This window comes from Sander lucioperca, chromosome 11 (assembly GCF_008315115.2).
Source record: "Sander lucioperca isolate FBNREF2018 chromosome 11, SLUC_FBN_1.2, whole genome shotgun sequence".
NCBI classification, from domain to species: Eukaryota; Metazoa; Chordata; class Actinopteri; order Perciformes; family Percidae; genus Sander; species Sander lucioperca.
In genome coordinates this window covers 37,149,423-37,174,639 of record NC_050183.1, presented here as the reverse complement: position 1 = coordinate 37,174,639, position 25,217 = coordinate 37,149,423, and the positions used below count along the sequence as shown (strand labels likewise).

Genomic DNA, 25,217 nt, shown 5'->3' with positions numbered 1-25,217 from the left:
TCGACTATCGACCGAACCCTCCTTTCCAGCACCTTGGAGTAGACTTTACCGGGGAGGCTGAGAAGTGTGATACCCCTGTAATTGGCACACACCCTCTGGTCCCCCTTTTTGAAAAGGGGAACCACCACCCCGGTCTGCCACTCCTTAGGCACCGTCCCCGACTTCCACGCAATGTTGAAGAGGCGTGTCAACCAAGACAACCCCTCCACACCCAGAGCTTTAAGCATTTCTGGACGGATCTCATCAATCCCTGGGGCTTTGCCACTGTGAAGTTGTTTAACTACCTCAGCAACTTCCACCAGGGAAATTGACGACAATCCCCCATCATCCTCCAGCTCTGCCTCTACCATAGAGGGCGTATTAGTCGGATTTAGGAGTTCCTCAAAGTGCTCCTTCCACCGCCCTATTACCTCCTCAGTTGAGGTCAACAGCGTCCCATCCTTACTGTACACAGCTTGGATGGTTCCCCGCTTCCCCCTCCTGAGGTGGCGAACGGTTTTCCAGAAGCACCTTGGTGCCGACCGAAAGTCCTTCTCCATGTCTTCTCCGAACTCCTCCCACACCCGCTGCTTTGCCTCTTTCATGGCAGAGGCTGCAGCCCTTCGGTACCTTGCAACTGCCTCTGGAGTCCTCTGGGATAACATATCCCGGAAAGACTCCTTCTTCAGTCGGAAGGCTTCCCTGACCACCGGTGTCCACCACGGTGTTCGTGGGTTACCGCCCCTTGAGGCACCTAAGACCCTAAGACCACAGCTCCCCGCCACAGTTTCAGCAATGGAAACTTTGAACATTGTCCACTCGGGTTCAATGCCCCCAGCCTCCACAGGGATGCACGAAAAGCTCCGCCGGAGGTGTGAGTTGAAAGTCTGTCGGACAGGGGCCTCCTCCAGACGTTCCCAATTTACCCGCACTACCCGTTTGGGCTTACCAGGTCTGTCCAGAGTCTTCCCACACCCTCTGACCCAACTCACCACCAGATGGTGATCAGTTGACAGCTCTGCCCCTCTCTTCACCCGAGTGTCCAAAACATACGGCCTCAGATCAGATGAAACGATTATAAAATCGATCATTGACCTTTGGCCTAGGGTGCTCTGGTACCAAGTACACTTATGAGCATCCCTATGTTCGAACATGGTGTTCGTTATAGACAATCCATGACTAGCACAGAAGTCCAACAACAAACAACCACTCTGGTTTAGATCAGGGAGGCCGTTCCTCCCAATCACGCCTCTCCATGTGTCTCCATCATTTCCCACGTGCGCGTTGAAGTCCCCCAGCAGAACTATGGAGTCCCCCACTGGAGCCCCATACAGGACTCCATTCAAGGTCTCCAAGAAGGCCGAATACTCCGAGCTCTTGTTTGGTGCATACGCACAAACAACAGTCAGAGTTTTCCCCCCCACAACCCGCAGGCGTAGGGAGGCGACCCTCTCGTCCACCGGGGTAAACTCCAACGTAGCGGCGCTCAGCCGGGGGCTTGTGAGTATCCCCACACCCGCCCGGCGCCTCACACCCTGGGCAACTCCGGAGAAGAAAAGAGTCCAACCCCTATCCAGGAGTATGGTTCCAGAACCGAGACTGTGCGTAGAGGTAAGCCCCACCAGATCCAACTGGTAGCGCTCCACCTCCCGCACAAGTTCCGGCTCCTTCCCCCACAGAGAGGTGACGTTCCACGTCCCCAGAGCCAGCGTCTGCTGCCCGGGTCTAGTCCGTCGAGGCCCCTGACCTTCACTGCCACCCATGTGGCAGCGCACCCGACCCCAGCGGTTCCTCCCACAAGTGGTGGGCCCATGGGTTGGAGAGAGAGGTGCCACGTAGCTTTTTCGGGCTGTGCCCGGCCGGGCTCCGTGGCAAACCCGGCCACCAGGCGCTCGCTGACGGGCCCTCCATCTGGGCCTGGCTCCAGACGGGGGCCCCGGGCTTCCTCCGGGCAGGGTCACTCTATCTCTACCTCGTTTTTTCATAGGGTTATTGAGGGTTTTTGAACCATTCTTTGTCTGGCCCCTCCCCTGAGACCACTTTGCCTTGGGAGACCCTACCAGGAGCACAAAGCTCCAGACAACACAGCCCTCAGGTTCATAGGGACACACAAACCTCTCCACCACGATAAGGTGATGAAGCAAATCAGCTCCATTAAACGTGCTGTATACTCGCCGCAGCCGACCTGTCGCGCGCCAATGTGACGTCATGGGAGCGCCGTAACTGTTTATACTCATGCGTGGTGGTCGCGACTCTAGTTGCAGTCTTCTCCTGAACAGAGGTGTCGCTAATGAGGAAAGGCTACCGACTTTGCTATTTCTACGGACTAGAAGAAGGAGAAAAAAGTAAACAATGGCAGAACTGGCAGCAGCATTGACGTCAATGTTTCGATTTGATTCGATGACCTACTTCGTCGGATCAAGCCTTTCGTTCACCATAAAAGAACTCATCTTAACCCAGTAAGTTTACAAGAGAGACTTGCAGTCACTCTGAGAGTCCTGACATCCGGCTGTCCTCAAAGTCGTCCATGCTTCCTGTTTTCACTTTGTCGTGCGCCGCTGAAAAAAATAGAGTGGTGCACAACCTCTGGTCACGCACTTAAAATCCTGGCGCGCCAGCGAGATCTACGTCATTTTGACGTCACATTGGCGCGCGACAGATCGGCTGCGGCGACTGTAAAAAGGCCTTTACTATCCAGTGAACCAGCTAGGAGACCGTTTTTTGACACCTTCACTCTCTTTTCTTCTCTCTGGCCACATGGGGCAAATTAAGGGAGCCTTTCCTTTTTTTCTTTTTTCTTTTTTTTAACCGCTGCTGGTTTGAATCATCAAGCAGTCGGAAACACAGAGCAGGTTGCAGGAGTGTCGGCAGAGTTAGTCCAGATGAAGCCTGAGAGACTTTCTGATCACCTGTGTTAATATTTCAATGAAACACCCTCTCTGATCTTTGCCGTTTCATTTGGGAGAGCAGGACGGAAATGAAGAACACCTCTTTTGTGACTTCCCACACTCTTGTCTGTTTTTTACTAGCTGTGTAATGAACCTGATTAGGGCAAGGCATCAAAGCTCAGCCCATTCCAGTTAACAGTGATGACTCTATTCTGAGCATTTGTGCAGTTTCACTGTATTAATAACAGGAATGTGAAGAAGAAGAAGAAGAAGAAGAAGAAGAAGAAGAAGAAGAAGAAGAACAGTATACATTTTATCCTATCCGACTTGAACTTAAAGGAAAATGTTGACATTTTGCTTTTTGCAAATTAAAGGAGTAGATTGATACCACTTTCATATTTGTATGGTAAATCCACTAGACGTGTCAACGTCTAAGGATGTGCCTGGTGGCCATATAGGGGGCGTCGAGTTGCCCACTCCTCATTTGCATACATTTGAATCCAGGCTACTTTATGCAAATGAGGAGCGGGCAGCTTGCCCTTTCAAAAAATCACAACTGACCGTTGTTGATCTACAATGTAGACAGATTCAGCAACTGCATAGCTTATTATACTTTTTTTTTTCAAACACATTTCGGTGAACTATTTTGTAAAAAAAGAGAACGTTTTCCAAACCTGCTGCCATTATGGTCTGTTTTGAAATCCGGGAGCAGACAGCCCCACGTGAAGAATTCTTCCAATCAAGTGCAGCCACTGCGGTTGTAGGAGGGTGTAGCCTGTTTTCTTTGCTTGTCAGTGGTCAGTGAAGGGAAACTGATAACTGCCTGTGGCAAGCCCACAAGCGTGCAATGCTGGGAAGCGGGCGATTCCTGCCGTGAAAAAACACCACAATGGACACCAACCATTAGAAGTGCTGGTGGGCGGTTTTTGTTTCCTCTGGAAAGAGCCAGGCTAACTGTTCCCCCTTGTTTGTGCTAAGCTAAGCTAACCGCCTGTTGGCTCCAGCTACATACAGTATTTGCTGTACAGATATTAGAAGCTAAAGCTTCGATCATACTTCAATACAGTGGACAAGCATACACTTCTAAACATAGGCCTACTACAATGGAGGGTCTGCGTACACAGACACATTCTGTACTAGAAAACAAGATGGTGACTTTAAGACAGAAAGAATAAGAGCTCCTTTGTGTGTTTCATGTGGCTAAACAACAACAACAAAGTTGAGAAAATGCCGTGGGCAACTGCTTAAAGAGAATATACAGTACATACATACAGTGCACTAGAGAAACGACCAGTTTACTTTTTTAGACCATGTACAGTCAGACATTGCAGGTGGATCTTTATGGACATGGCAGGATCATGATGGCCACGCAGATGCAGCAACCATGAATTGGCCTTAACTCTCTGCAAGCAAGCAAGCAAATAAAAGCAATTCTCAAAAATGTTGAACTATTCCTTATTTTCAAAGTCGAATAAAAACTAGCAAGTACCTTCTGCTACTTGCGGAAGCTCATGGAAAGATGAAAAGAGATTGAAAAAGTGAAATAGAGAGAGAAGATACAGATGTTCTCACATGGGGCTTTCCAGTTAGCGGTGGCAGTTACCTCTTTTATTTATTTTTTATTTTTTTTAAAAGTCCCTGTTTCAATTATGAGTACCACCCTGAGGCCACGCTTGTCCGGTGCTGGAAGTGTGTTTGAAGAGTATGTGCTCAGAGAGGGTGACAGTCACTTCACACTCTTTAGCTTGTTAACTGCCCCCAGAGACGTGCTGTCCCCCTAACCCCTATTTAAACCTTACCATCATAAAAGAAACACTTGTGAGAAAGAGACCAGTCACCTCTTTCTCCAAACTCCCAGCTCCAGCCCCCCCAACTCCCACAAGCCATTCCTGTCTACCTGCCAGTATGTTCTGGTCCTTGGTGCCTGCCAGGCTCCTCATCAAAGCTACTTTCAGCATAGATCTATGTAGGGCCTTCGTAAAAAAAAAACAGTCTTTCACCTTCAATTAAACCACGCTGCTGTGTCTGTTAACTTCCTCTGGTTTTATCTGCTTTCCGATTCTTAACTCGTCTTTGCTCTACTCCTGTCTCTGTCCTTGGAAGTCAAATCTGTTCTGCGTATAGGACAGTTTTTAGTCACCACCATGCATGAGCTTTTCAACATTACTGGAACTGGTGGGAGTCAAACCAAGTAGAGCAAGAGAGAGGGACAGAGATGGTTGTGAATGTGTTTTTTGTTAGTGTTGTATGAACTTGTTTTTCCATCTTCAACAACTACAAAAACATGTAGACAGTTTTCAGGACATCTGAGTGTTTGCAGGCTTGGCTCAGTATTTCATTTATTGTTCTCTCTCTATCAGCACTGTAATTGGAAATAATATTTGTTAACAAATTCATATAGGGCATTTAGTATAGCAGTTGCCTTTGTGTTATTATGGACACACGTGTAAAACACTGATGGAGCTGAATCATCATGGCCACTTTGGAACTCTTTTTTGTTCTGAAGAAGTAATAATCCTGCTGCTCTCTTCACTTCACTTTGTTGATTGAGAGGATTGTTTTCCGGATCAACTTTTTTTATTTATAAGTTGGACTAGAATTTGTGTTACTTTTTTTTTAACACATTACAGTCGGCTAGAGAGACTGGTCAGACAAATACAATTCTCATTTTACTTTGTTTGTTTTCTTCTAAAAAAGTACAGGAATAGTTTTAATATTCAAAATCAATCAATACTTAAAATCGAAGAAACATTACTTTGAACCCTTTTGTGCACACTGTTATTCAAATGCTACAATATATGACATGCATATAACTTATAAGATAATGTAATGTAATTATTATGTAATTAAGATGATGTTATTGTATCCTAACTGACTAAAAGTATTCCAAGGCTACTTTGGAAACAGTAAGGTCATGGTAGACCTTCGTCACAGTTCAATACCGAGCCTTGCTTTGTGTTAAAATACCATAGATTTATTAAAATGCTGTAGTGTCTTTCTACCAAACACACACACACACACACACACACACACACACACACACACACACACACGCACACGTACACGCACACGCACACGCACACACACACACACACACACACACACACACACACACACACAACAAAGCACATGCAAACAAACACAACAAAGAGAGAGAAAGATGGAGAAAGTGGGAGAGAAAAGAGGTATACGAAGCCCCAGGAAGAGCTAGTTGTCCTTCCTTTGCTGAAATTCCCCGTAATTAAAATCATACAATCATTCAATGCACTGTAAAACTTCTCAAAAATCGTAATGCCCCCTGAGGTCAACAACAAAGCTCAGGCCTCATGTGAGTGTCAGATGTGGCAGCAGATTGCTTTGTGGTGTCTTGGAAGCAAATGTTTGGGCTCTGAGCTCAGTGCCAGAGCAGACACAAGTATAATGTATTTCTTTGTTAAATGTCATAACGTGCAATCTGCTATTTTACAGTGTGCATCTTTGATGTTGAGAACTAACGTCATTTACATGATTTCAACTTTGTAACATATACTGAGGATTTGACATTTGTCCAGTTCACAATTTATAATCAAGTCAGGGTGTAATCCACTGAAGAAACAGGTACAAGAAAACTTAATACCTCTGTGTGACTATACTTAGGCACAGTGGTGCACTGAGGTAAATGCTAACACATCTGAGTTTTTAGCCTGTTAGCATGCTATTATTAGCTAATTAGCACCAGAAAAACTGTGCTGATGAAAATGTAATTAGTTTGCAGCTATATGCTTGGTCATTAACCAAAGTATTGGACAATTAGAAATTTGATGATGGTCCTAGAGGAAAACCACAAATGCCAACCACATGGTGGCGTTAGAGGAAAAGTCAGCCGATCAACAAAGTCATTAAGTTTCATCCTCTGAGGACCACGAGTGTCTGTGCAACATTTCATCTTAATCCATCAAATATTTTAGTTGAAGAGATATTTCAGTCTGGACCAACGCGGTGGCGAGTTGAGTTGAGCCGTGCTGTGTGGGTGTGCCCTAAGCTGAGAACACCACTCTGTGAGCCAGGCACCCAAGGAGGATGTTCTCAAGTCGAGGAACCTAATCTTTCCCAGCAGGAATCCAAGCGGCTCTGTAAGTGTATGAATAGAGATAATATCTCTATAATGAGGCCTGTTTTGTACCATCAAAGTCTTCAAAAGGGTCTGAAACCCGACCTCCCTCCTAGCACTGACAATCCCTCAGTAATAGCTCCCTATTATTAATTGTTTTGCCTGCCTGCTAAGTCCTTGTCCCTCTCTTTCTCCCTCTTGCTCTTGTAGTTGGGTTTTAGCTCACCCTTGACCTCGTGCTTTTAAGTGTACTGACATTGTGCCAGTTTGTAGCTCAGTGGTAGGAAAGTGTTTGTTTTTAAGATGAAACTGTTTCCAGACAACAATCTCCTTTCTGTGTATTCTAGATGTTAAGCTGCAAGGAGTTACAACACTCACATAAGGAAATTATCTCATACATAGTATTCACGGGCAGTAAATTCTCATAATTTCAGCTATTATGCAATTTATCCTTTCAGCGCGTCCAACACTGCCTGTGTTGTCGTGTCAGGGCCAGCACAGGTGTGCTTGATATCTTTGAGCTGTCGGCTGTGGTTAGCTGACAAACATCCGGACGTGGTTAATGGAACTGACCAGACCACACCAACTCAGCCCCACTGAGGACGTGGCCCTTTGCATATCCTGCTTTGGGACCATTGTCTATTGTCAGGGGCACTATGATAAGTGGATCGTCTATCTGATGCTGCGAAGAGTTCTGAGAGATCCAGCCTCCCAGTTCTTCACAGGATCACAAGCGGAGATCCAACTGACTGATAGGGTTTGATGAAAAAAATGTGACTTGTCAGGGATGATGTAACATGTGTGCACTGCTAATCTGATGTATCCGAACATAACAGAGGACATGAACAGAACAGCATTGCGATGGTGAGGACGGAAAAAGCACTTTAAAAAACGTCTTTGCTGACTTAGCATTTCTTCACTCTCTTTGTCTGAATGTTGAGGTTGACCTACTTCGCCATCGAACTCTGAAGTATACGTGATTCTTTCAAATTATTCTATTAAGATGCACTTGTAAATAGTAGCATGACACATCTTAAGACATTTGAACCGACTCACTAATTGAATCCATCTTTAAATGCAGTAAGAGCTGTGTGAGTCACAGGAGTCCAGTAAAGGCCCGTGCCTGAAGGATCTTTCTGAAGTCTGTCTCTCTGTAATGGACAGTAATGGACATAAAGTGTGTGATGTGATGAGTCATATTTCATAATTAATGTTTGTGTCAGTGCTCTGGAAGTTTACAGTAGACTGTAAAAAGTACTATAGTGTGATTTGGAAAAAAGAAAAAAAGTGTAATAAAGTTCGCTAATTCTACTCTAAATATGACTTTTCACTTGTCACATTTGTGTAGTCTCACATGGGGAGTTCCTTAAGAAGCAGTTTTTTTTCTAGCACAGGTCACTAATTCCATGTAAGTGGTGCACACACACACACACACACACACACACACACACACACACACAGACACACACATGCGCACACACAAACACATGCCAAACGCATTTACCAACACAAGCATTTCACAGAGAAGTATCTCCATCAAAAACAGCCCTCTCTCCATCTGTTAAACAAATAGGGAGCCCCTACAAAGGTGTGCAAAAGAATCCACATGATCAAAGTGTATGAGAATGGCAGCCTTGTCCTGGCCTGGCCATTATCAGGCCCCATGAATGCCTGTCTTCTCCTCTTTTGTCGGTCGAGGCATTGACAGTCACTCACCCGGCAATGACTGTCACACCAGCGCAAAGAGCCAGCCGCCGACAGGGGCCAACCACATCAAACGAGGCTGTCAAGGGGCCCTGCTCGTGAACCGTGGCAACAAACACCTCCTGATCCTCACCTACAGCTCAGCAGCAGACACCCACCACTGTGCTCTCAGCCACTGCCTCCACTGAGAAAAGATGTACTGCCTGGACCTCATTTCCCTCTCTGAGCCCCCCACCCCCTCTCTCTTGATCTCTCAAACTGTCAAGTAGTGCTTGTGTTAACCTCCAGCCTGCCGAGACACAAAGGGCCGCTAAAGTGTTTAAGAATGCTTTATGGATGCATGACAGGGGGAGGCTGACACTGCTGGGGGTCAGAAAGTATACAGGATGTGAATGAGATACATTTCGTTTTACTTTCAATTTTTGAGCTGAGTCACACTTGATTTAACTGTATGACGAACTTCAAAAGTCAACTGAAAGAACAATAACTTTAAATTGGCTGTAACAGGTACTTTGGTTAAGTCGGCGTGAGTGGGGGTTGCATGTGTATACTACTACCAGCTTTAGATTACATTCATGGAAACAAATGTAACCTCATATGCTGTCATGTGTGCTTTTCCTCAATTAATGATAAGTTTGTATTAATCGTCACAATAACTGTACACAGTAAATGCTGTACAAGTCCTGAGACAACACACACACACACACACACACACACACACACACACACACACACACACAGCGTGTTTATGTGGCAGTTTCTGTGCTTAAAAGACGTTTGAAACATTGTGAATGTCACTTTACTGTATCATTCATGTTGAAGCTCTTATGCACATTTCTTCACAACCTAGTAAAGGAAGTACATTTGAGTGCTGGACTCATTGTTTTGACCAATTTTCAAGTACAATTAAGCAGTACACTAGAGCATAATCATAACGTTTGGGTTCTGAACTAAACCATTGACGTTAAAGTTGCATGACCAAAACATCTCAGAGTATTTAAATAGGGTGTAAAATAACAAATGGGAGTACAAATGTCAAATTATGATACACAACATTTTGCTTGGACACTTATTTTCACCTTAGTGTCCTGTTTGACCTTTTGTATACTTTGATTGACTGTGATGAGACTGCCACCTGTAGGCCAAACGCAATTAATGGACATTTCATTTTAGTCACTGAAAAAACAAAAAGGAAAATAGGAAGATTTTATATAAATATTAACCAATAAACAAGAAATTTAAAAAAGGGAACATATTTTAGGTCAATTTAACTTAATTTGGGTGATAACTAAAACTGGTTGTTGTCTAATTACAGCTATGCCTTTAAATGCATCTAATTTTGTCCTCCTGAATCCACTGCAAGGAACATTTGCAGGGGGGACAGGAGAGACTAAACCGAACCGAAGAACCTGGCTGCAGACAAGATGGTCATCCATACACAGGAAGTCGCGTGACATCAACAGCACGACGTGGTAGCTTTTTTTTTTTTTTCAATAGCAGAATTAGAACATTTTTCCCCCCATATTTGCAAAGTTTAAAAAAAAATGTTTATTAATAATAATAATAATAATAATAATAATAATAATAATAATAATAATAATAATAATAATAATAATAATAATAATAATAATAATAACATTAACATTAACTGAAGCCATGGATTTTTTTCTGGCTTTCCTATCATAGGTTCATTTTGTTTTGTTATTTTTTAACAGTAAACTTTAGTTTTTTAGTTTTTTTTATTTATTTATTTGAATTTGTTTGAACATTTCTCTTGATTTTGTACCCACGTATTGTAACAGATGGAAGGTTTGTACAACCTGAGCCTTTTTTTTAACTAGCTTGTTTAATGTTAGTGTGTAACATTGAGTTAATGTGTCATGACAATACAAAATCATCCACCATACAACTTCAACAATTGGTAATGGCTAATTACTCAGTTTTATTGTTCATCTTAATTAATCCATGACCTACAGTAAGACTGTTGTTCATCCGGATTGAAGCTCAACATATACTGCATGGCTCAAAGTATGTGGACACCTGAATTTCCAACTCATATTTCATAGTTGAACATGTAAACCATGCATGGGCTTTACCAAAAGTATGCTACACTAAGTACAGTATGTGGACAGGAAAGTTAATTACTTTTAGCAATGTAGTTTAATGATACCATTAACAAACACCTTTGACATTATCGGCATATAAAATATTTGCTACATAAAAAATCCTGTTACAGTAAGATAATTGTAACAAGCCTTTAATCCCTGCTCGATTTATCTGCGATCTTCTACCCATGCCTTAAACAACGGCGATCGCTTCTCGCCACTAGCTTGGTCTCATTTAAAATGGCTGCCTAGTGCTCAGAAGAAACGAGGTTATTACATGTCAACATGTCACTTCTCAGAGTGTGTGCCTTTGCTAAATGTCTGAATCGTCGCAGTTTTTTTGGAAAGTGTGCTGTTCGCGTGTCTCTTGCGGACCGCTGTCAGCTGTGTGCGTCGATAAGAGGCGGCGCAGTCAGACGTATATCAGGTGAGCCGATGCACTGTCTCAGCTTGATGTCCCAGCTAGTACAGTTCTAGTTACAGTATGATGGACAAGTTGGCCCAGTTTCGTCGAGGACTCTTGTGTTAAATGTCATTGTACATGTTAATCCAACCTGGGGTTTCCCGAATAGTTCTTGTAACGCAGGACGAGCACATAACACATGTAACAGTTTGGTAAAATGATTTGTTATTGAGTCCAGCCTGAGGATGCTTTGTTTGTGACCACGAGCTTTACAGTTAACGGTTTTAGCAAGGAGTGAGTACATTTCTTACAAGTCGTGTTTTTTGTAGTTTGTACATTTGTTCATTGAAATAACTTCCGATGGTATAACTGTCACTGATATCATTTGGGACTCTGGGAAAACATGCTGGACCGAGGTCTGCCAAAAGGTTGATGGTTCGATCCCCAGCTCCTTCTGGTCTGAACCCCCAAATGCTCCTCGTCTGTATGTGGAGGAAAAATGTAACAAAATGAATGTAATGCTAGAATTTACAAGTGGTAGAAGTAGTTGTTTATTAACTGCAAGCACTAAGAAAAATGCCCAATCACAACTGTTTTTAGTTGTTGAATACTGTCTTATTGGTTAGGAAGTGGAGGCATATTTATCTACACTACCGGTCACACACTGGGGTCACTTCCATTTCCATTCCACTCCATTACAGACAGAATACCAGCTGAGATCAGTTGCATTGTTTTTTAATCAGGGCAGCAGTTTTCAGATTACATTATGTGCTTACATAATTGCAAAAGGGTTCTCGACTGTTGTAGAAAGAAGTGGCTGATCTTTAATGCAATATCTACATTGCCAATTATCAGCAACCATTCATCCAATGTTCCAAAGGCACATTCTGTTTACTAATCTGATATCATTTTAAAAGGCTAACTGAGAAAACATTGGAGAACCCTTTTGCAGTTATGTAAGCACATAATGTAATCTGAAAACTGCTGCCCTGGTTAGAAAAACAATGCAACTGATCTCAGCTGGTATTCTATCTATAATGGAGTGGAATGGAAATTTCTAAGTGACCCCAAATGTTTGAGTGTATATTAATGTATAGTAATTATTATCTCAACTGTTTTGTTTTTCAGAGACCCCATTGCTGTGTCAAAGAAGAAATGTTTCATTTGTAATCCCAAAGAGAGAAGAGGCAAAGAAACGTGTACTGGAACAGTCTCAGTTGTTAGACGGTATGTTGCTTTACACGGCAGTTTTTCATGTTGCCACATCTCTAACCTCCACTACCACTAAGTAACATGTTATAAATAAATGTGATTTTATACCAAATACTGGTATATCAGAGTTCTCTGGCTGCTTTTTTTCCTCTGTATACTGCCAGTCCAAACTGCATTTGTTTAATGTTAAATCCAAGACTTCCCTGGCCTAATAAGTGATTGGAGCCTGCAGTTCTGTCTGTCTATTACTCTGAAACAAGCTGGTCAGTCATTTTGGTAACTCACTTTTCTCTCTCTGTCAGTGCTTGAGGCCAGGATCCAGCAACTCCAATCCGACATCTTTTTAGATGTCCAGCATGCAAAGGTGCAATTTGTTAAAACCCCCTCTTCTGGAAGAGGGGTTTTACCTGGTAAGAGTCCCAAAAGCACACCTAAGGAGAAAAGTAGCATTTCAAAATCAGGACAGACTGTTGCTAAAGGAGCTTCTGAATCTCAGCCCAGCCGCTGGATGGAAAAATTAACTCAGGAGAAGAACAACAAACTCACAAAACAGCAGCACCTCCATCAGAAAATACAGAAGAATGTGAAGGAGAAACCTACAGCCAAATCTAAAGATAGCAAAAGCTGCTCAGTTCTCCCCGGTACATCACATAAAACTATATCTACCACAAAAAAACCCACTGTGCCCTTGATAAAGAACCGAAAAGGTCGCATGAAATTGTCCGATGAGATTCGTGCTGCTGTTTCTTCACCAGTTGCCTCCACTGCTGCTGCAGCAGCAGGAACAGCAGATATGGCGCATAAAGTATCCAAAGGGAAACAGAAGGGCTCTAAAAATCAGGTTCCCGGTAAAGAGGGCCAGAAGCAGACTGTTGCAGATCCCCAGGGCAGGGCTAAAGAGCTGGCTGAGGTGGAGGAGCTGGAGAGGAGGCTCTGTCAACAAGTAAGCCAGTGGACATCTTCAAGTAACCCAGAGCGCCTACAGGAGTACAGTGAGGGAGCTGCATGTGGGGACATCCAGCTGAGCATCCGCTCTTACCTGGAGGCGTGTGTGTTTGCTGGGGACATTGAGAGGGCGCACCGTTTCCTGCTCAGCCAGCACAGAGTTATGAGTCGACGTAAACATCTGAACACAGGCGTCTACAACATAATAATGAGGGTGTGGGCCAAGAAGGTGAGTTCAACAACTGAAGACGCTGCGTTTAAACCTGAGACTATGCATGTTTGTCTGTGTAATTGTGTGTCCCATGAAAAAGAATTCAAAATTTGACTGATATTTTTTGTTTTTGTTTTAATTGATTGAAACTAGCACTTGTTTAGGTACAGCTCTTTTCTGCAAGTTTGTGTGTGGTGGTTAACCAATCAAAACACTAAGATATATGAGGCTGAAGAACCGATGGCAGACTTCCTCAGAATGGTGATTTGTTACTTGTGAGTCAGATAATGTGCGAGCGTTTCCATTGTAAATACTTGCACATTCTCTCTGATTTTCCGATAGTTGACAGTCTGTCTATTGCACTTTATAAGTGGACCACATAACTAAAAGGAAGTGTCATCTTTAGTCAGTAATTTAATTGTCACATGTTTCCGTGGTGTCAATACATTTTTTTTTTTTTCGAGTAAACATTGGTATAAAATGTACGTGGAAGCAGAGTTTAATGGACCTCCCATATGTCTCTCTGTCTGTTTGTAGGGAACATTAAATCAAATTGGCCGCATGTTTATTCTGTTAGAAGAGGCTGGTCTGAAGCCAAATCTGGGATCCTACTGTACTGCCCTAGAGTGTATGGGCCGCAATCCCAACTGCTCCCCAAAGGTCATCACAAGGTACACACACACACACACACACACACACACACACACACTCACACACACTCACACACAAGTCATAGACATCTGTGTTTGTGATAACACGCTTTTATAAGTTAACACATTTCTTCAGTCTTTCTTCGTCATTAGATATTTTACAAGAGGGGTATTAAGCGGGGTTTATGCTTTTGCGTCGGCTCTACGCAGAGCTTTCGCAGTAGCCGAAGTAAGTGGCCTGAGGTTTATACTTGGTGTCTACGTCGTTCTATCATATTTCTTTAAGAGAATAGCAGGGGCGACACATGTGTGTATGCTGGGTAGTTTGTGGTAGAGCGAGTGAGAGAGTGACGGGGATAGCTTCGGAGCTTCGGAGAGACTCTGGAGGCATAGTGGGAGAAACAAAGTGTCTCCCCTGTGCTTTTTTTGACCACTGTCAGACATCTGTAGTAGTAAAAGTGAACCCTCCCCTTGATTTAATGTTGTTTATGGAGAAGGAGAACCCAACATGAGTAGGGGGAAATGCGATGCTACCAAGCCACGGCCAAATGGACCAATCACAGTTGTTGTGCTCTGCGTCGCCGCGAAGTGTAGTTACATTTTTTGAGAGATGCACGTCAGGCTACCGCGTAGGGTCCGGCGTAGGGTCCGGCGTAGGGTCCGTACCTCCACGTACCTACGTACGTACCAATGCTGTCGATTTAATGCAGGACTATATATTGGCCTTTACTGTGAAGCCAGGAGACAATGATTTGAGTTTTACACGAGAGCAGTGGTAATACAGAGACTCACCAACAGGGGTCAGGCTGTGCTCATGGTTTACACTTGCACATCCTTTCTGCTTTCTAGCATACTGGTATACTATTTGTTTATGACTGTAGCCATGATTGTCAGTATTTATGAGAGAACTAGCAAAGTGTAGGAAATAACACAAAAGTTGTTTATTCCTTTTCATTGCCTAATGTTTTTCATTGTTGGGTTATTGTTGATTAGCTGAGGGTTGCAGGATAGCAGTGTTTTACCACTCTTGTCATATTTTATAATAGTCAATTAAATCTGTTTGCTTTTGTTGCTGTAGCAATATGATCTCAACTGGGATGGTCAAAGCTTCCCATTGCCTTTAGGGTCCAGTTGTAAAAAACAAGTTGTGTATCAATTGTAAAATCAATTGTAAATTAAGGAATTCTTAATTTTGAGTGCCTGTCAGTGTTTGGGGTCTCCCCTGTATTAAGCTGACTGAATCAAGTGTTTCTCACACTTTGCACCTTATTTGCTGTTCCTTTCCCTCATCACTAATATCGTTTCCATGGCAACCCAGCATCACACTTTTTTTTTTTTTTTTTTTTTTTTTTTACATTTTTTGTAGATTGTGGAGGTTTCTGTAATAATTATTGTAGCTTTTCACGAGGCAAATTAAAATTGTTTTTGAAGCATGCTGACACAGTGTTTATAAGATTGGCTTAGAGTAATTAAATTGTTACAGTACAGCAGAACTCTGCTGTCATACACTGTGGTGTATGTAATTGCTTTTTGCTCAGACAACCTAGCAAGTTATTACGTTTTTCATCAAGGACAACATTGACAGCCAGTAGCCCAGTTGTGGCCCAGCGGTAACTTGGTGATCCTGACAAATGAAGTTGTTACGTCAGTGACTGCGTGTCAGCCCCTCACTTAGATTTATTACATGACATGTAGCACACATACACCTACTGGGCACAGCTCACAGCTTCAGCAGAACACTACATGTGTCACAGTCTGTGTGTGTGTGTGTGTGTGTGCCTGTTTGATGGCAGCCAATACAATCATCTGGCCTGCTGCCTTGGCAGTGGCAGGGCTCATATAGACTTTCTTTTTTTCTTAGGGGCCCGCCCTTAGTCTGGAGTTATTATAGCACGGAAAACCACACTGCAAAAGCATTTGTTTAATTTAGCCTAATGCATGTTGATACATTGACCCTGTTGAATAACTCACTTTCATGCCCTCTTTGAAATGGGTTACCTAAGCCATGTCTCAGTTCAGGAGTCTCCTCCTTCACAGCCTGCATTTCAAGAATACATCATAACATGTTGGTAACTTTGAAGACAACTTCCTCTTGGTAGATTTTTTAGTGCGAGGAAGCACAGAAGGGAGGGAGAGGGGACGGGATGAGGAGGAGGGAGGGGCGAGCTAGCCTCAGTTTTGTTTGAAAATACTTTGAACGTCAACAAGAAGTGCCGTCACCCAACATCACATAGAGCACAAAGAGTTTCTTGAATTTACATTTTGACAAGATCTGCCATCAAGATCTGGTCTTTCTGACATAAGACTCCCTCGTTTGGAAAGGGAGTGCAGGTTCAGCCCACAGCCTTCAGTCTTCTCAAGGTGTTACCATCAAAATCTACTGTATGTCCTTTTAAAGAAGGCACATTGTGAACTGGGGCTCAGGTACTGTAGTTTCTGATCACACCATGCAAAGTACCCCCCGCCCCCCCTACAACATTTGCATCGAAATGAAATATCATCACTCCGGCGTGTCACTGCTTGCTTGATTAGTTGTTTTGAGAGCTTTATTCTCAGTCACGTTGAGTGCTGTTGCACAAACCACACACACAGAGGGACACACATACTTTCCCCCTGGACCCAGGGGACATCACCCTATCACCATGGTCCAATAGCAGGACAGGTGGCAGGGCAGTAGGGTTGTGGGTAGGTATCTGGTTGGTCCATCGATCACTGTAAGCTGATGCTTGTATGACATTGTTGTTCTGCAGTGGTGCACTCCTGCTCAGTCTCTGGCCAAACAGCCTCTCTTTTCTCTTACAGTCCTCACCATCATCCTTTTCTCTGTCACTCAATGTGTTTGTAGTCTGCCGGTTATTCCCCCTTTATTATGGCCACACTGCTGTACTCTCCTAATATCACTCTTGCCTCTGAAGTCTCCCCCGCAGCATCCTTGCCCTCAATGTACCAATCTGTTCCCCTCTCCCCTCTCCCGTCTCTCTTTCTTTCTCTCTCTCTCACTCACTCACTCACTCACTCACTCACTCACTCACTCACACACACACACACACACACACACACTTTATATACTTTATTTGATTCCACATTCCATTAGGAATCAAATTTCCTGAATGATCCAACAGATTAGCACATTGTTATGAATTATACAATTCTAAGGGTACAGGAAACATCGCCTTTTCCAAATAAACATGCTTCCTATAGTTGCTGAGATTGAACAGTACTTTGCGAACTGTTTGGCCCCGGTTTTAGATAGCCCCCCCCAATGCAAAGTCCATGGATCGCCAGCCTATGTACATGACCTAGACTACCAAGCACTAGCACAATGAGCTTGCATTTGTACCCGAGGTTCTCAATGGTAGATAGCAATGACTGATATTTTACAGTCTTAGAACAGTAAGTCTGTAAAACAGTAAGTCCTCCATAAACAAGTCAAATGCACATGACACCACACACACACACACACACACACACACACACACACACACACACACACACACACACTCACTTATCCCTTCAAGTTTTCCCTTTTGTAAGTGCTGTGTCCTCCAGAGCTCTTGGCTCCCTAGGGTGCAGCCGAGCAGTCACCAGGCTGATTATGCTCTATCTTTCAACCTCTCTGCTCTCTTTGTTCCTCTGGACCACAGTGCCAGCACTCAGACTAATCCTCTCTTTGTTCGAGCCTCTCAAATTTACTCGGACCAAAATTGCACATTGCATCACAAGAGACTCTGAAGCATGAGTACAAAATCCTAAAAAAATGTGACCTCTTTGCCTTGCCTTAGAAATATAACACTTCATAACTTCAAACACCAGACGTATGACAGAATATTGTAATACAATTCATTCTTCATTGTATGCATTCAGTGTGCAGAAACCTGCTCAGTACTGATTAGATTAAGTCGGTGGAAGTTGCTGAGCCAAGGTTTCCTCCAGATGGTAATTGGCGTGCTATTATTTATAATTGTCTTGAGGAAAAAGGTGTGCAGGGTGAAGCAGAGCTCTCTCATCCTCTGTGGTCGATGACAAATGGGTTTTTTCACACTTCTGTCTGTCTGTCTGTCTCTCTCTCTCTCTCTCTCTCTCTCTCTCTCTCTCTCTCTCTCTCTCTCTCTCTCTCTCTCTCGCTCTCTCTCTCTCTCGCTCTCTCGCTCTCTCGCTCAGTCCTGTAGTTCTGTTGTTAACCTCTAGGGAGCAGTGCAACCAAACATCTTCAGGCTCCTCAATCGTTGGTCTGGGGCTTTATACCTCAAAGTGTGCATGGCACTAACAGGGTTTTAGCCCTGTACATACGACATGTGTAATTAAACATACAAAAAAATTGTGTACACTGTAGGTCATACACTTAGCATATAACACTTGGATGACATTCAGTCAATGTAATAAAATATTGCATTGGCCCAATTCATGGAATAGAATAATACATCAGTGTACAGCTTAATAACATTATATACCAACATCCATAAATCATTTATACAATCAAAATATGTATCACTTCAGCCCCTGAATCTCACTAATCACAGAAGAATAACGATCCACCAGGCTGGCCATATTAATTCCCAGACCTTCTTAGGTAACATATCAAATTAAGTTATGCAATAATTACGTTATTACAGTTCTCATTTGTATTCCAGGGACTGGTTGCACATTGGTATTATCTGCATTCTGCAGTCCAGTCATGGAGACTGTGCTCTCTCTAGGAGACCTCTAGGAGATTCTATTTAAATAAACATTTCACTGATGTCGTCAGTGCCCATCTAGATCAAACTCATACTTTGAGTCTGACAGAAAGGCTTGTCAATGCAAATATTTAAATTGATATTCTGCAACTGTCAATCAGATCAGGGTAGGCGTGACATATACGATGAGCCCACAGACAAAGGAGTTTTTAAGAACGCGGAATTAATCGGTAGCCCAGCAAGTTGTGTGATTATCTTACTCCCATTCCCACATCAACAGCCAGGTCGGAAAGTTGTGAACTCTGAACTAGTGATCAGACTCCAACGTCTGTTCCATCATAACAACCATAATCTCCCACATGAATGAAAATGTACTTCTTGTGTCATCTGATGGGCTGGTTCTCTGGCTAAATGCTAAATCTAAACTAACACTGAGCTAACCTGATGAAAGGAAAAGTATTGTAAGTAGTTTCTGCAACAGAGTTGTACGGAGGTCATGTTTTCTTAATATGGTAGTATATATACACTCACCTAAAGTGATCCCCCACGTCATTACACCAGCACCACATCCAGCCTGCACAGTGGTAACAAGGCATGACGGATCCATGTTCTCATTCTGACTCTACCATCTGAATGTCTCAACAGAAATCGAGACTCATCAGACCAGGCAACATTTTTCTGGTCTTCAACTGTCCAATTTTGGTGAGCTTGTGAAAATTGTAGCCTCATTTTCTTATTTTTAGTGGAGATGAGTGGTACCCGGTGGGGTCTTCTGCTGGTGTAGCCCAACTGCCTCAATGTTGTGCGTGTTGTCGCTTCACAAATGCTTTGCTGCATACCTCGGTTGTAACGAGTGGTTATTTGAGTCAAAGTTGATCTTCTATCAGCTTGAATCAGTCGGCCCATTCTCTTCTGACCTCTAGCATCAACAAGGCATTTTCGCCCCCCAGGACTGCAGCATACTGGATGTTTTTCCTTTTTCAGACCATTCTTTGTAAACCCTAGAAATGGTTGTGTGTGAAAATTCCAGTAACAGCAGATTGTGAAATACTCAGACCAGCACGCCAGGCCACGCTCAGAGTTGCTTAGGTCACCTTTCTTTCCCATTCTGACATTCAGTTTGGAGTTCAGGAGATTGTCTAGACCTGGACCACATCCCTAAATGCATTGAAGCAGCTGCCATGTGATTGGTTGATAAGATAATTTCATTAACTTGAAATTTAACAGGTGTTCCTAATAATCCTTTAGGGGTGTGTGTGTGTGTGTGTATATATATATATATATATATATATATAAAAAAAATATAAGTGTGTGTGTATATATATCCTAACTGTTGATTATATAGTGCCTTCATCTACTGTAGTTGGGATGGGAGGTGAAGTTGTGTCGAATCCTGCAGCTATACTGTAGTGTACTTCTGTATTTTCTTATCTGCTTGGAAGGATATAATTGCCAAAAAATTACCATTTCTGCTTTGTTTTATCCTTATATTCTGTGGTTGACAGCTTAACCAGATGATGTCTGATCTGCTGTATCATTACTGTCATTGTCCAATATCTATTACTCATTGAATATGATCACCACTATTGAGCAATATTCAAATAATGTGCCATAACCCACACTGCATATCACACTGTATATAGCTTCTAAGAACTGTGCACCTTACCCCCCTTTTTTGCACTACTTATTTTATTTCATGTTATATTTATTTATTTTACGTACATGTTGGCACTGGAAAAGGAGTTGCTTTTAATCTCATTGTACATGTGTATAGTGACAATAAAATGCATTCTATTCTATTATTGCTACTAAAGCACTTACACTGATTGTCACGCCCAACTAAACTCCAATAAGTGAGATTTAAAAGCCAGAAATCACAGAACCGTGCAAAATAACTGTTCAGCCACTTGTCCTGATGAGCATCCCAAGGTCCACACAGATGTAACATGGCTAAAACCTGCTTAAGGGCCAATACAAACCTGGAACACCAACTGTATGTCCCTGTATGTCCAGGTGCCTAAGCCAGATGGAGGAGGATGGCCTGTCTGTGGACGACCTGTTCAGCCAGTGTGTGTTCCGGCAAGATGAGAGGGACATGGTGCTAAAGGCCGTGCACATTGTCCAGCCCGACTACCAGCCCATCCTCAACACAAACACAAACCAGTGCTCCTCATCGCTGGTTAAGGACTTCTACACACAGGTATTACAGGCTAGCTTTGACCTGTACCACATGTTTGCAGTTATTGTGATACAGTGCACTGATATGTTATTAGTTGACCTCAAGGCACTGACAGCCTTTTTTTCCCTCAATCACCTGCTGACTGTGAGGGATGGTCTCCTACGTGAACACACAGTTTTCTGTCAACAGTTGTTATTTTACATGTGAGATTTCTGTATTTGTGTTTTTTTGTCCTTACTTTTCCCACTGGCTGGTAGTGGGCTGGGGGTCTGTTAGAAAAAAAAAGGTATATATGTATTTCTGTGCACCAATCACAGTTTAGCAATATTTTTTTTTTCAGTCAATGGGTTGCTCACTGATGCTGCTAGACCACTGTCAATCAAATCTGATCAAACCACATTCATATAGCGGGTATGTGGCAGATTAGTTGTTGACTCTTAAACTTTTAATAAATACAAATTAAGAATTTATGTTAAATACTTCAGATTTAAATTGAAGTATTTAGGGGCTTTAATATATATATTTTGAGTGTCATCAGTGTAAATTGGAATAAAAATGTGGGATGTATTATTAGCACAGAAATATCAATGGGCCTGGCAGTAAGCATTGGTTTTTCCAAAGTTAACTTTAAGTTGAGCATTCAGAGATGCATGGGCTTTAGCATGCATCATTATATAGACAACACACTTACCAGGTGCTTGACTAAATAGAGACGGTTGAATCACTAAAGTCATCATAACCAATGTAATGTACATCTAAGTGTTGGCTGCTGGTCTTCATGCTTCAGTGGATGTAAAATTGACTATTACATGCTAATCTTGGGATGGCAGGTGTTTGTCGTAATCACCAATTTTATACCACAGTTTGTGTTACTTTAAAAAGATGAGATGTAGAATTAGCATCTATGCCATGACATGCATTTCATAAAGAATGGCTTTTCAATGTAAAAGCATTAAATAAATGAGTTAAATATATTTAGAAACCGCATGGAGTTTATGTTAAAGTGATAATGCATGGCTATAAATACAGATCAAAAGTTATTTTTTCAGTTGCACCAGAGAGCTGGGAAAGCTGTCACAAGGCTCCAACGTGACTACGAAAGATTTGATCGTCACCCCTTCACAGCCAGACAGGGCCTGGCCTATTTATAGTGAGCCAACTCTGCTTTCTAATGGCTCCTCTGCTTTCCTGGCCTCTCCTCCTCTCACCTCTCCCCTGCTTTTTCCTACCTCCCTTCCCCTCCTGATTCTCACATGATTCATTAACAGCTCTTTATTCAATAGCAGTATTTTTAGCCTAAATACTTGCGCCATATTTGTCTTCTTTCTGAGTGACATATACGTTTGGTCTACTTTATCGTATGTGTTTCTTTGTTTCTCCCACTATGCCTCCAGAGTCTCTCCTCGCTCCGAAGCTATCCCCGTCACTCTCTCACTCGCTCTACCACACACTACCCAGCATACACACGTCGCCCCTGCTATTCTCTTAAAGAAATATGATAGAACGACGCAGACACCAGCGCACAAGTATAAATCTCAGGCCACTTACTTAGGCTACTTCGAAAGCTCTGCGTAGAGCCGACGCAGAAGCATAAACCCCGCTTAATACCCCTCTTGTAAAATATCTAATGAGGAAGAAAGACTGAAGAAATGTGTGAACTTATAAAAGCGTGTTATCACAAACGTGTGTGTGTGTGTGTGTGTGTGTGTGTGTGTGTGTGTGTGTGTGTGTTTGTGTGTGTGTGGCAATCAGCAGGTCATGTATATTTATGTTAAGAGTGTATGTGCAACTATGCCAATTTGTGAAATGTGAAACAGGCCAAATGTGACTGCTCCATTACTGTTGCCTCTGATTGCATTTGTAAGGCTGCTATCCGACTATGACTGTGACTCTATGGCAGGTTGATTTAATGACTGAAAGGCTGTCCAAATAACTGGTCCACTAGATAACAGAGGAGCAGACTGGATGGTCTCTGGGGGGATTTTGAATCAGTTTTAGCAGCAGACACAATCTAATTAGAATATTGTTTTTTTTTTTTGTTGTGAGATGGAATTTTGATTAAGCTGATGCTCGTACAAAATGCAGTTTGATCTAGTTTCAACTTGTCATCAGAGATTGTGTGGTTTTCTTTCATTTGATTCTTATTTTCATCTGGAAGCTGGTATGTGTGCCTATTTTATCCTTCATTCATTGTGGGTTTAACACAGTAGGGTTCATTCCGTTTTACAAATTATTCAAATACAGTCGCACAGCTGTACTTTAACAATACTGCAGCACAGTCCTTTCTGTAGACCTTCTTGCTTTTCTTTGTACATCAGAAGCTTCAAGTTTGTACTTTTAAAACTATCGTGTCAGCTAGCTCATTTTCGCCTGGTCAACTGATAATGTGGTGTTCGCTTCTTAGCTCATTTCTGAAGTTGTGATATTGGTGAGTAATTCCTGTGGTACACTACCTTAAGCTTGGCTCTGGCTGCTGTCCATGCTCCATCTCTCTGAGGCCTGATTTACAGTCTATCTCGTCGGCTGTCTACGAGCTAATAAATGTTCTTACTGCAGTACTTCATCCCCTGCCTTGACAAGGTCACAAACAATAATTGACTTTTTTAACTTTTGATTTCTTCAAGCAAGAAATTTGGCAATGTCGTACAAGTCTGTCGCTTCGTTGGTAACCTTGTCAGTGTAAACCACTTTGATCTGGAGAGATGTTAGTAGCAGCGGATTAGAGGTCTGTTAGCAAGGCGTTTTGATTGACCCAGCGATTGGGTTCTGGAGCTGCGGGTCTGCCAACCTGCCATTGAATGTTCAAGTCGAATCTTGAAAATAATAAACTGAGAGTAATGAACTCTTTGTTTGCTCTCTTGCAATACTGAGCCAAAGCTTGTGAGATTGAAACTGGGTTGTATGCTCGCTTGGCAGCAGACTGAGATGTTTTTTTATGACTTAGCCTTTGCTCACTGGCCCGAAAAGGCTCTCTTTACGGTACTTCATGCCCTGAATTGATCCTCTCAGGGAAAGCTTATTCTCAGGTAGGGCTGCACAATGTGAGGAAAATATCTAATTGCAATTATTTTGACTGATATTACAATTGCGATATGATTCACTGTATTGGAGGCAATGATCGTTTTTGTATCATTATTTCCATTTTTATTGAAAAATATCACAATACTTAATTGTATGTGTCTGTGTGTCTGTCTGTCTGTCATGCGGCCCATGCAGTACAGTAGGATCCCAGATTTGGCTTCAGACCAGCTTCTTCTTCTTCTAACAGAATAAACATACAGCCAATCTGATGATTAATATGCCCTACAGACAGAGAGACATATGGGAGCACTATTAAACTTTGCTTTCACGTACACTTTATACCAATGTTACTTAAGAAATGTTTATTGACACCACGGAAACATGTGACAATTAAATCTGTGTGTGTGTGTGTGTGTGTGTGTGTGTGTGTGTGTGTGTGTGTGTGTGTTAGAGGTCAGACCACCAGTACCCCAAACTGGACTTCACTCAGGAGAAGCTTCAGGAGCGTTTCAAACATCAGCTCAGCATTGAACAGGCCTGCACTATCACCATCGACTCTGTGGAGGCTGCCAAGCCCGTCACTGAAAACATGGCCAAAATGGTAAACAAACCCACCTGTTGCATCTCTTCATCCTCATCACGCTCTCAATACACTAAACTGCTAGAACTGTGGATTTATAGTTGTGATGCTGAACATCTGCAAATACTTTCAAAAATGGTGTGTTATGGAGTTGTTAATAATAGGTGGTTAGGTTTTGAAAATCTTTACCCAACCTTAAATCCTAAAACATACTAGAGGTACAACTTATGGAATTTCTAAATCTTATTGTCTTATTGTCAGATTAATTGTGGCTGTAATTTTTTTTTTTTTTTTAAAGGGATAGTTCGGATTTTTTAAAATATGTGTTGCTGTTGCCTCCGTCCGCAGCAGTACGTTGTTTAGCTTCCGTGTCGGTACTCCTGCCTGCTTCTCCAAACTGGGGGCGTGCCGACCACCATCTACTATACACTGACCATAGATAAGTACCTCATACAACCCCACCTAAAACAAATCAAAACTATCCCTTTAAACAACAATCCTGTAGATTTCCTGCAAAACCCAACACTAGCCCAGTTGGCAGTTGTCTTTTCGATTATACTAATATAACACCATT

General features: G+C 42.6%; 1 protein-coding gene across 4 annotated transcripts in view; it reads left to right on the top strand.

Annotated features, from left to right (window-relative positions):
- Positions 1–10,979: 10,979 nt before the first annotated feature.
- polrmt (polymerase (RNA) mitochondrial (DNA directed)) overlaps positions 10,980–25,217 on the top strand; it is a 55,013-nt gene continuing 40,775 nt past the window's right edge. For all 4 annotated transcript variants that reach the window (XR_004108224.2, XM_031318155.2, XM_036007274.1 and 1 more), the window contains exons 1-6: positions 10,980–11,193; positions 12,298–12,396; positions 12,684–13,555; positions 14,075–14,208; positions 20,877–21,063; positions 24,515–24,664. Coding sequence is in view for 3 of the 4 variants with exons in the window: in XM_031318155.2 (XP_031174015.1) it covers positions 11,052–11,193; positions 12,298–12,396; positions 12,684–13,555; positions 14,075–14,208; positions 20,877–21,063; positions 24,515–24,664 (1,584 nt within the window). In the remaining variant the exon portion in view is untranslated. The remainder of the gene's footprint in view (positions 11,194–12,297; positions 12,397–12,683; positions 13,556–14,074; positions 14,209–20,876; positions 21,064–24,514; positions 24,665–25,217) is intronic.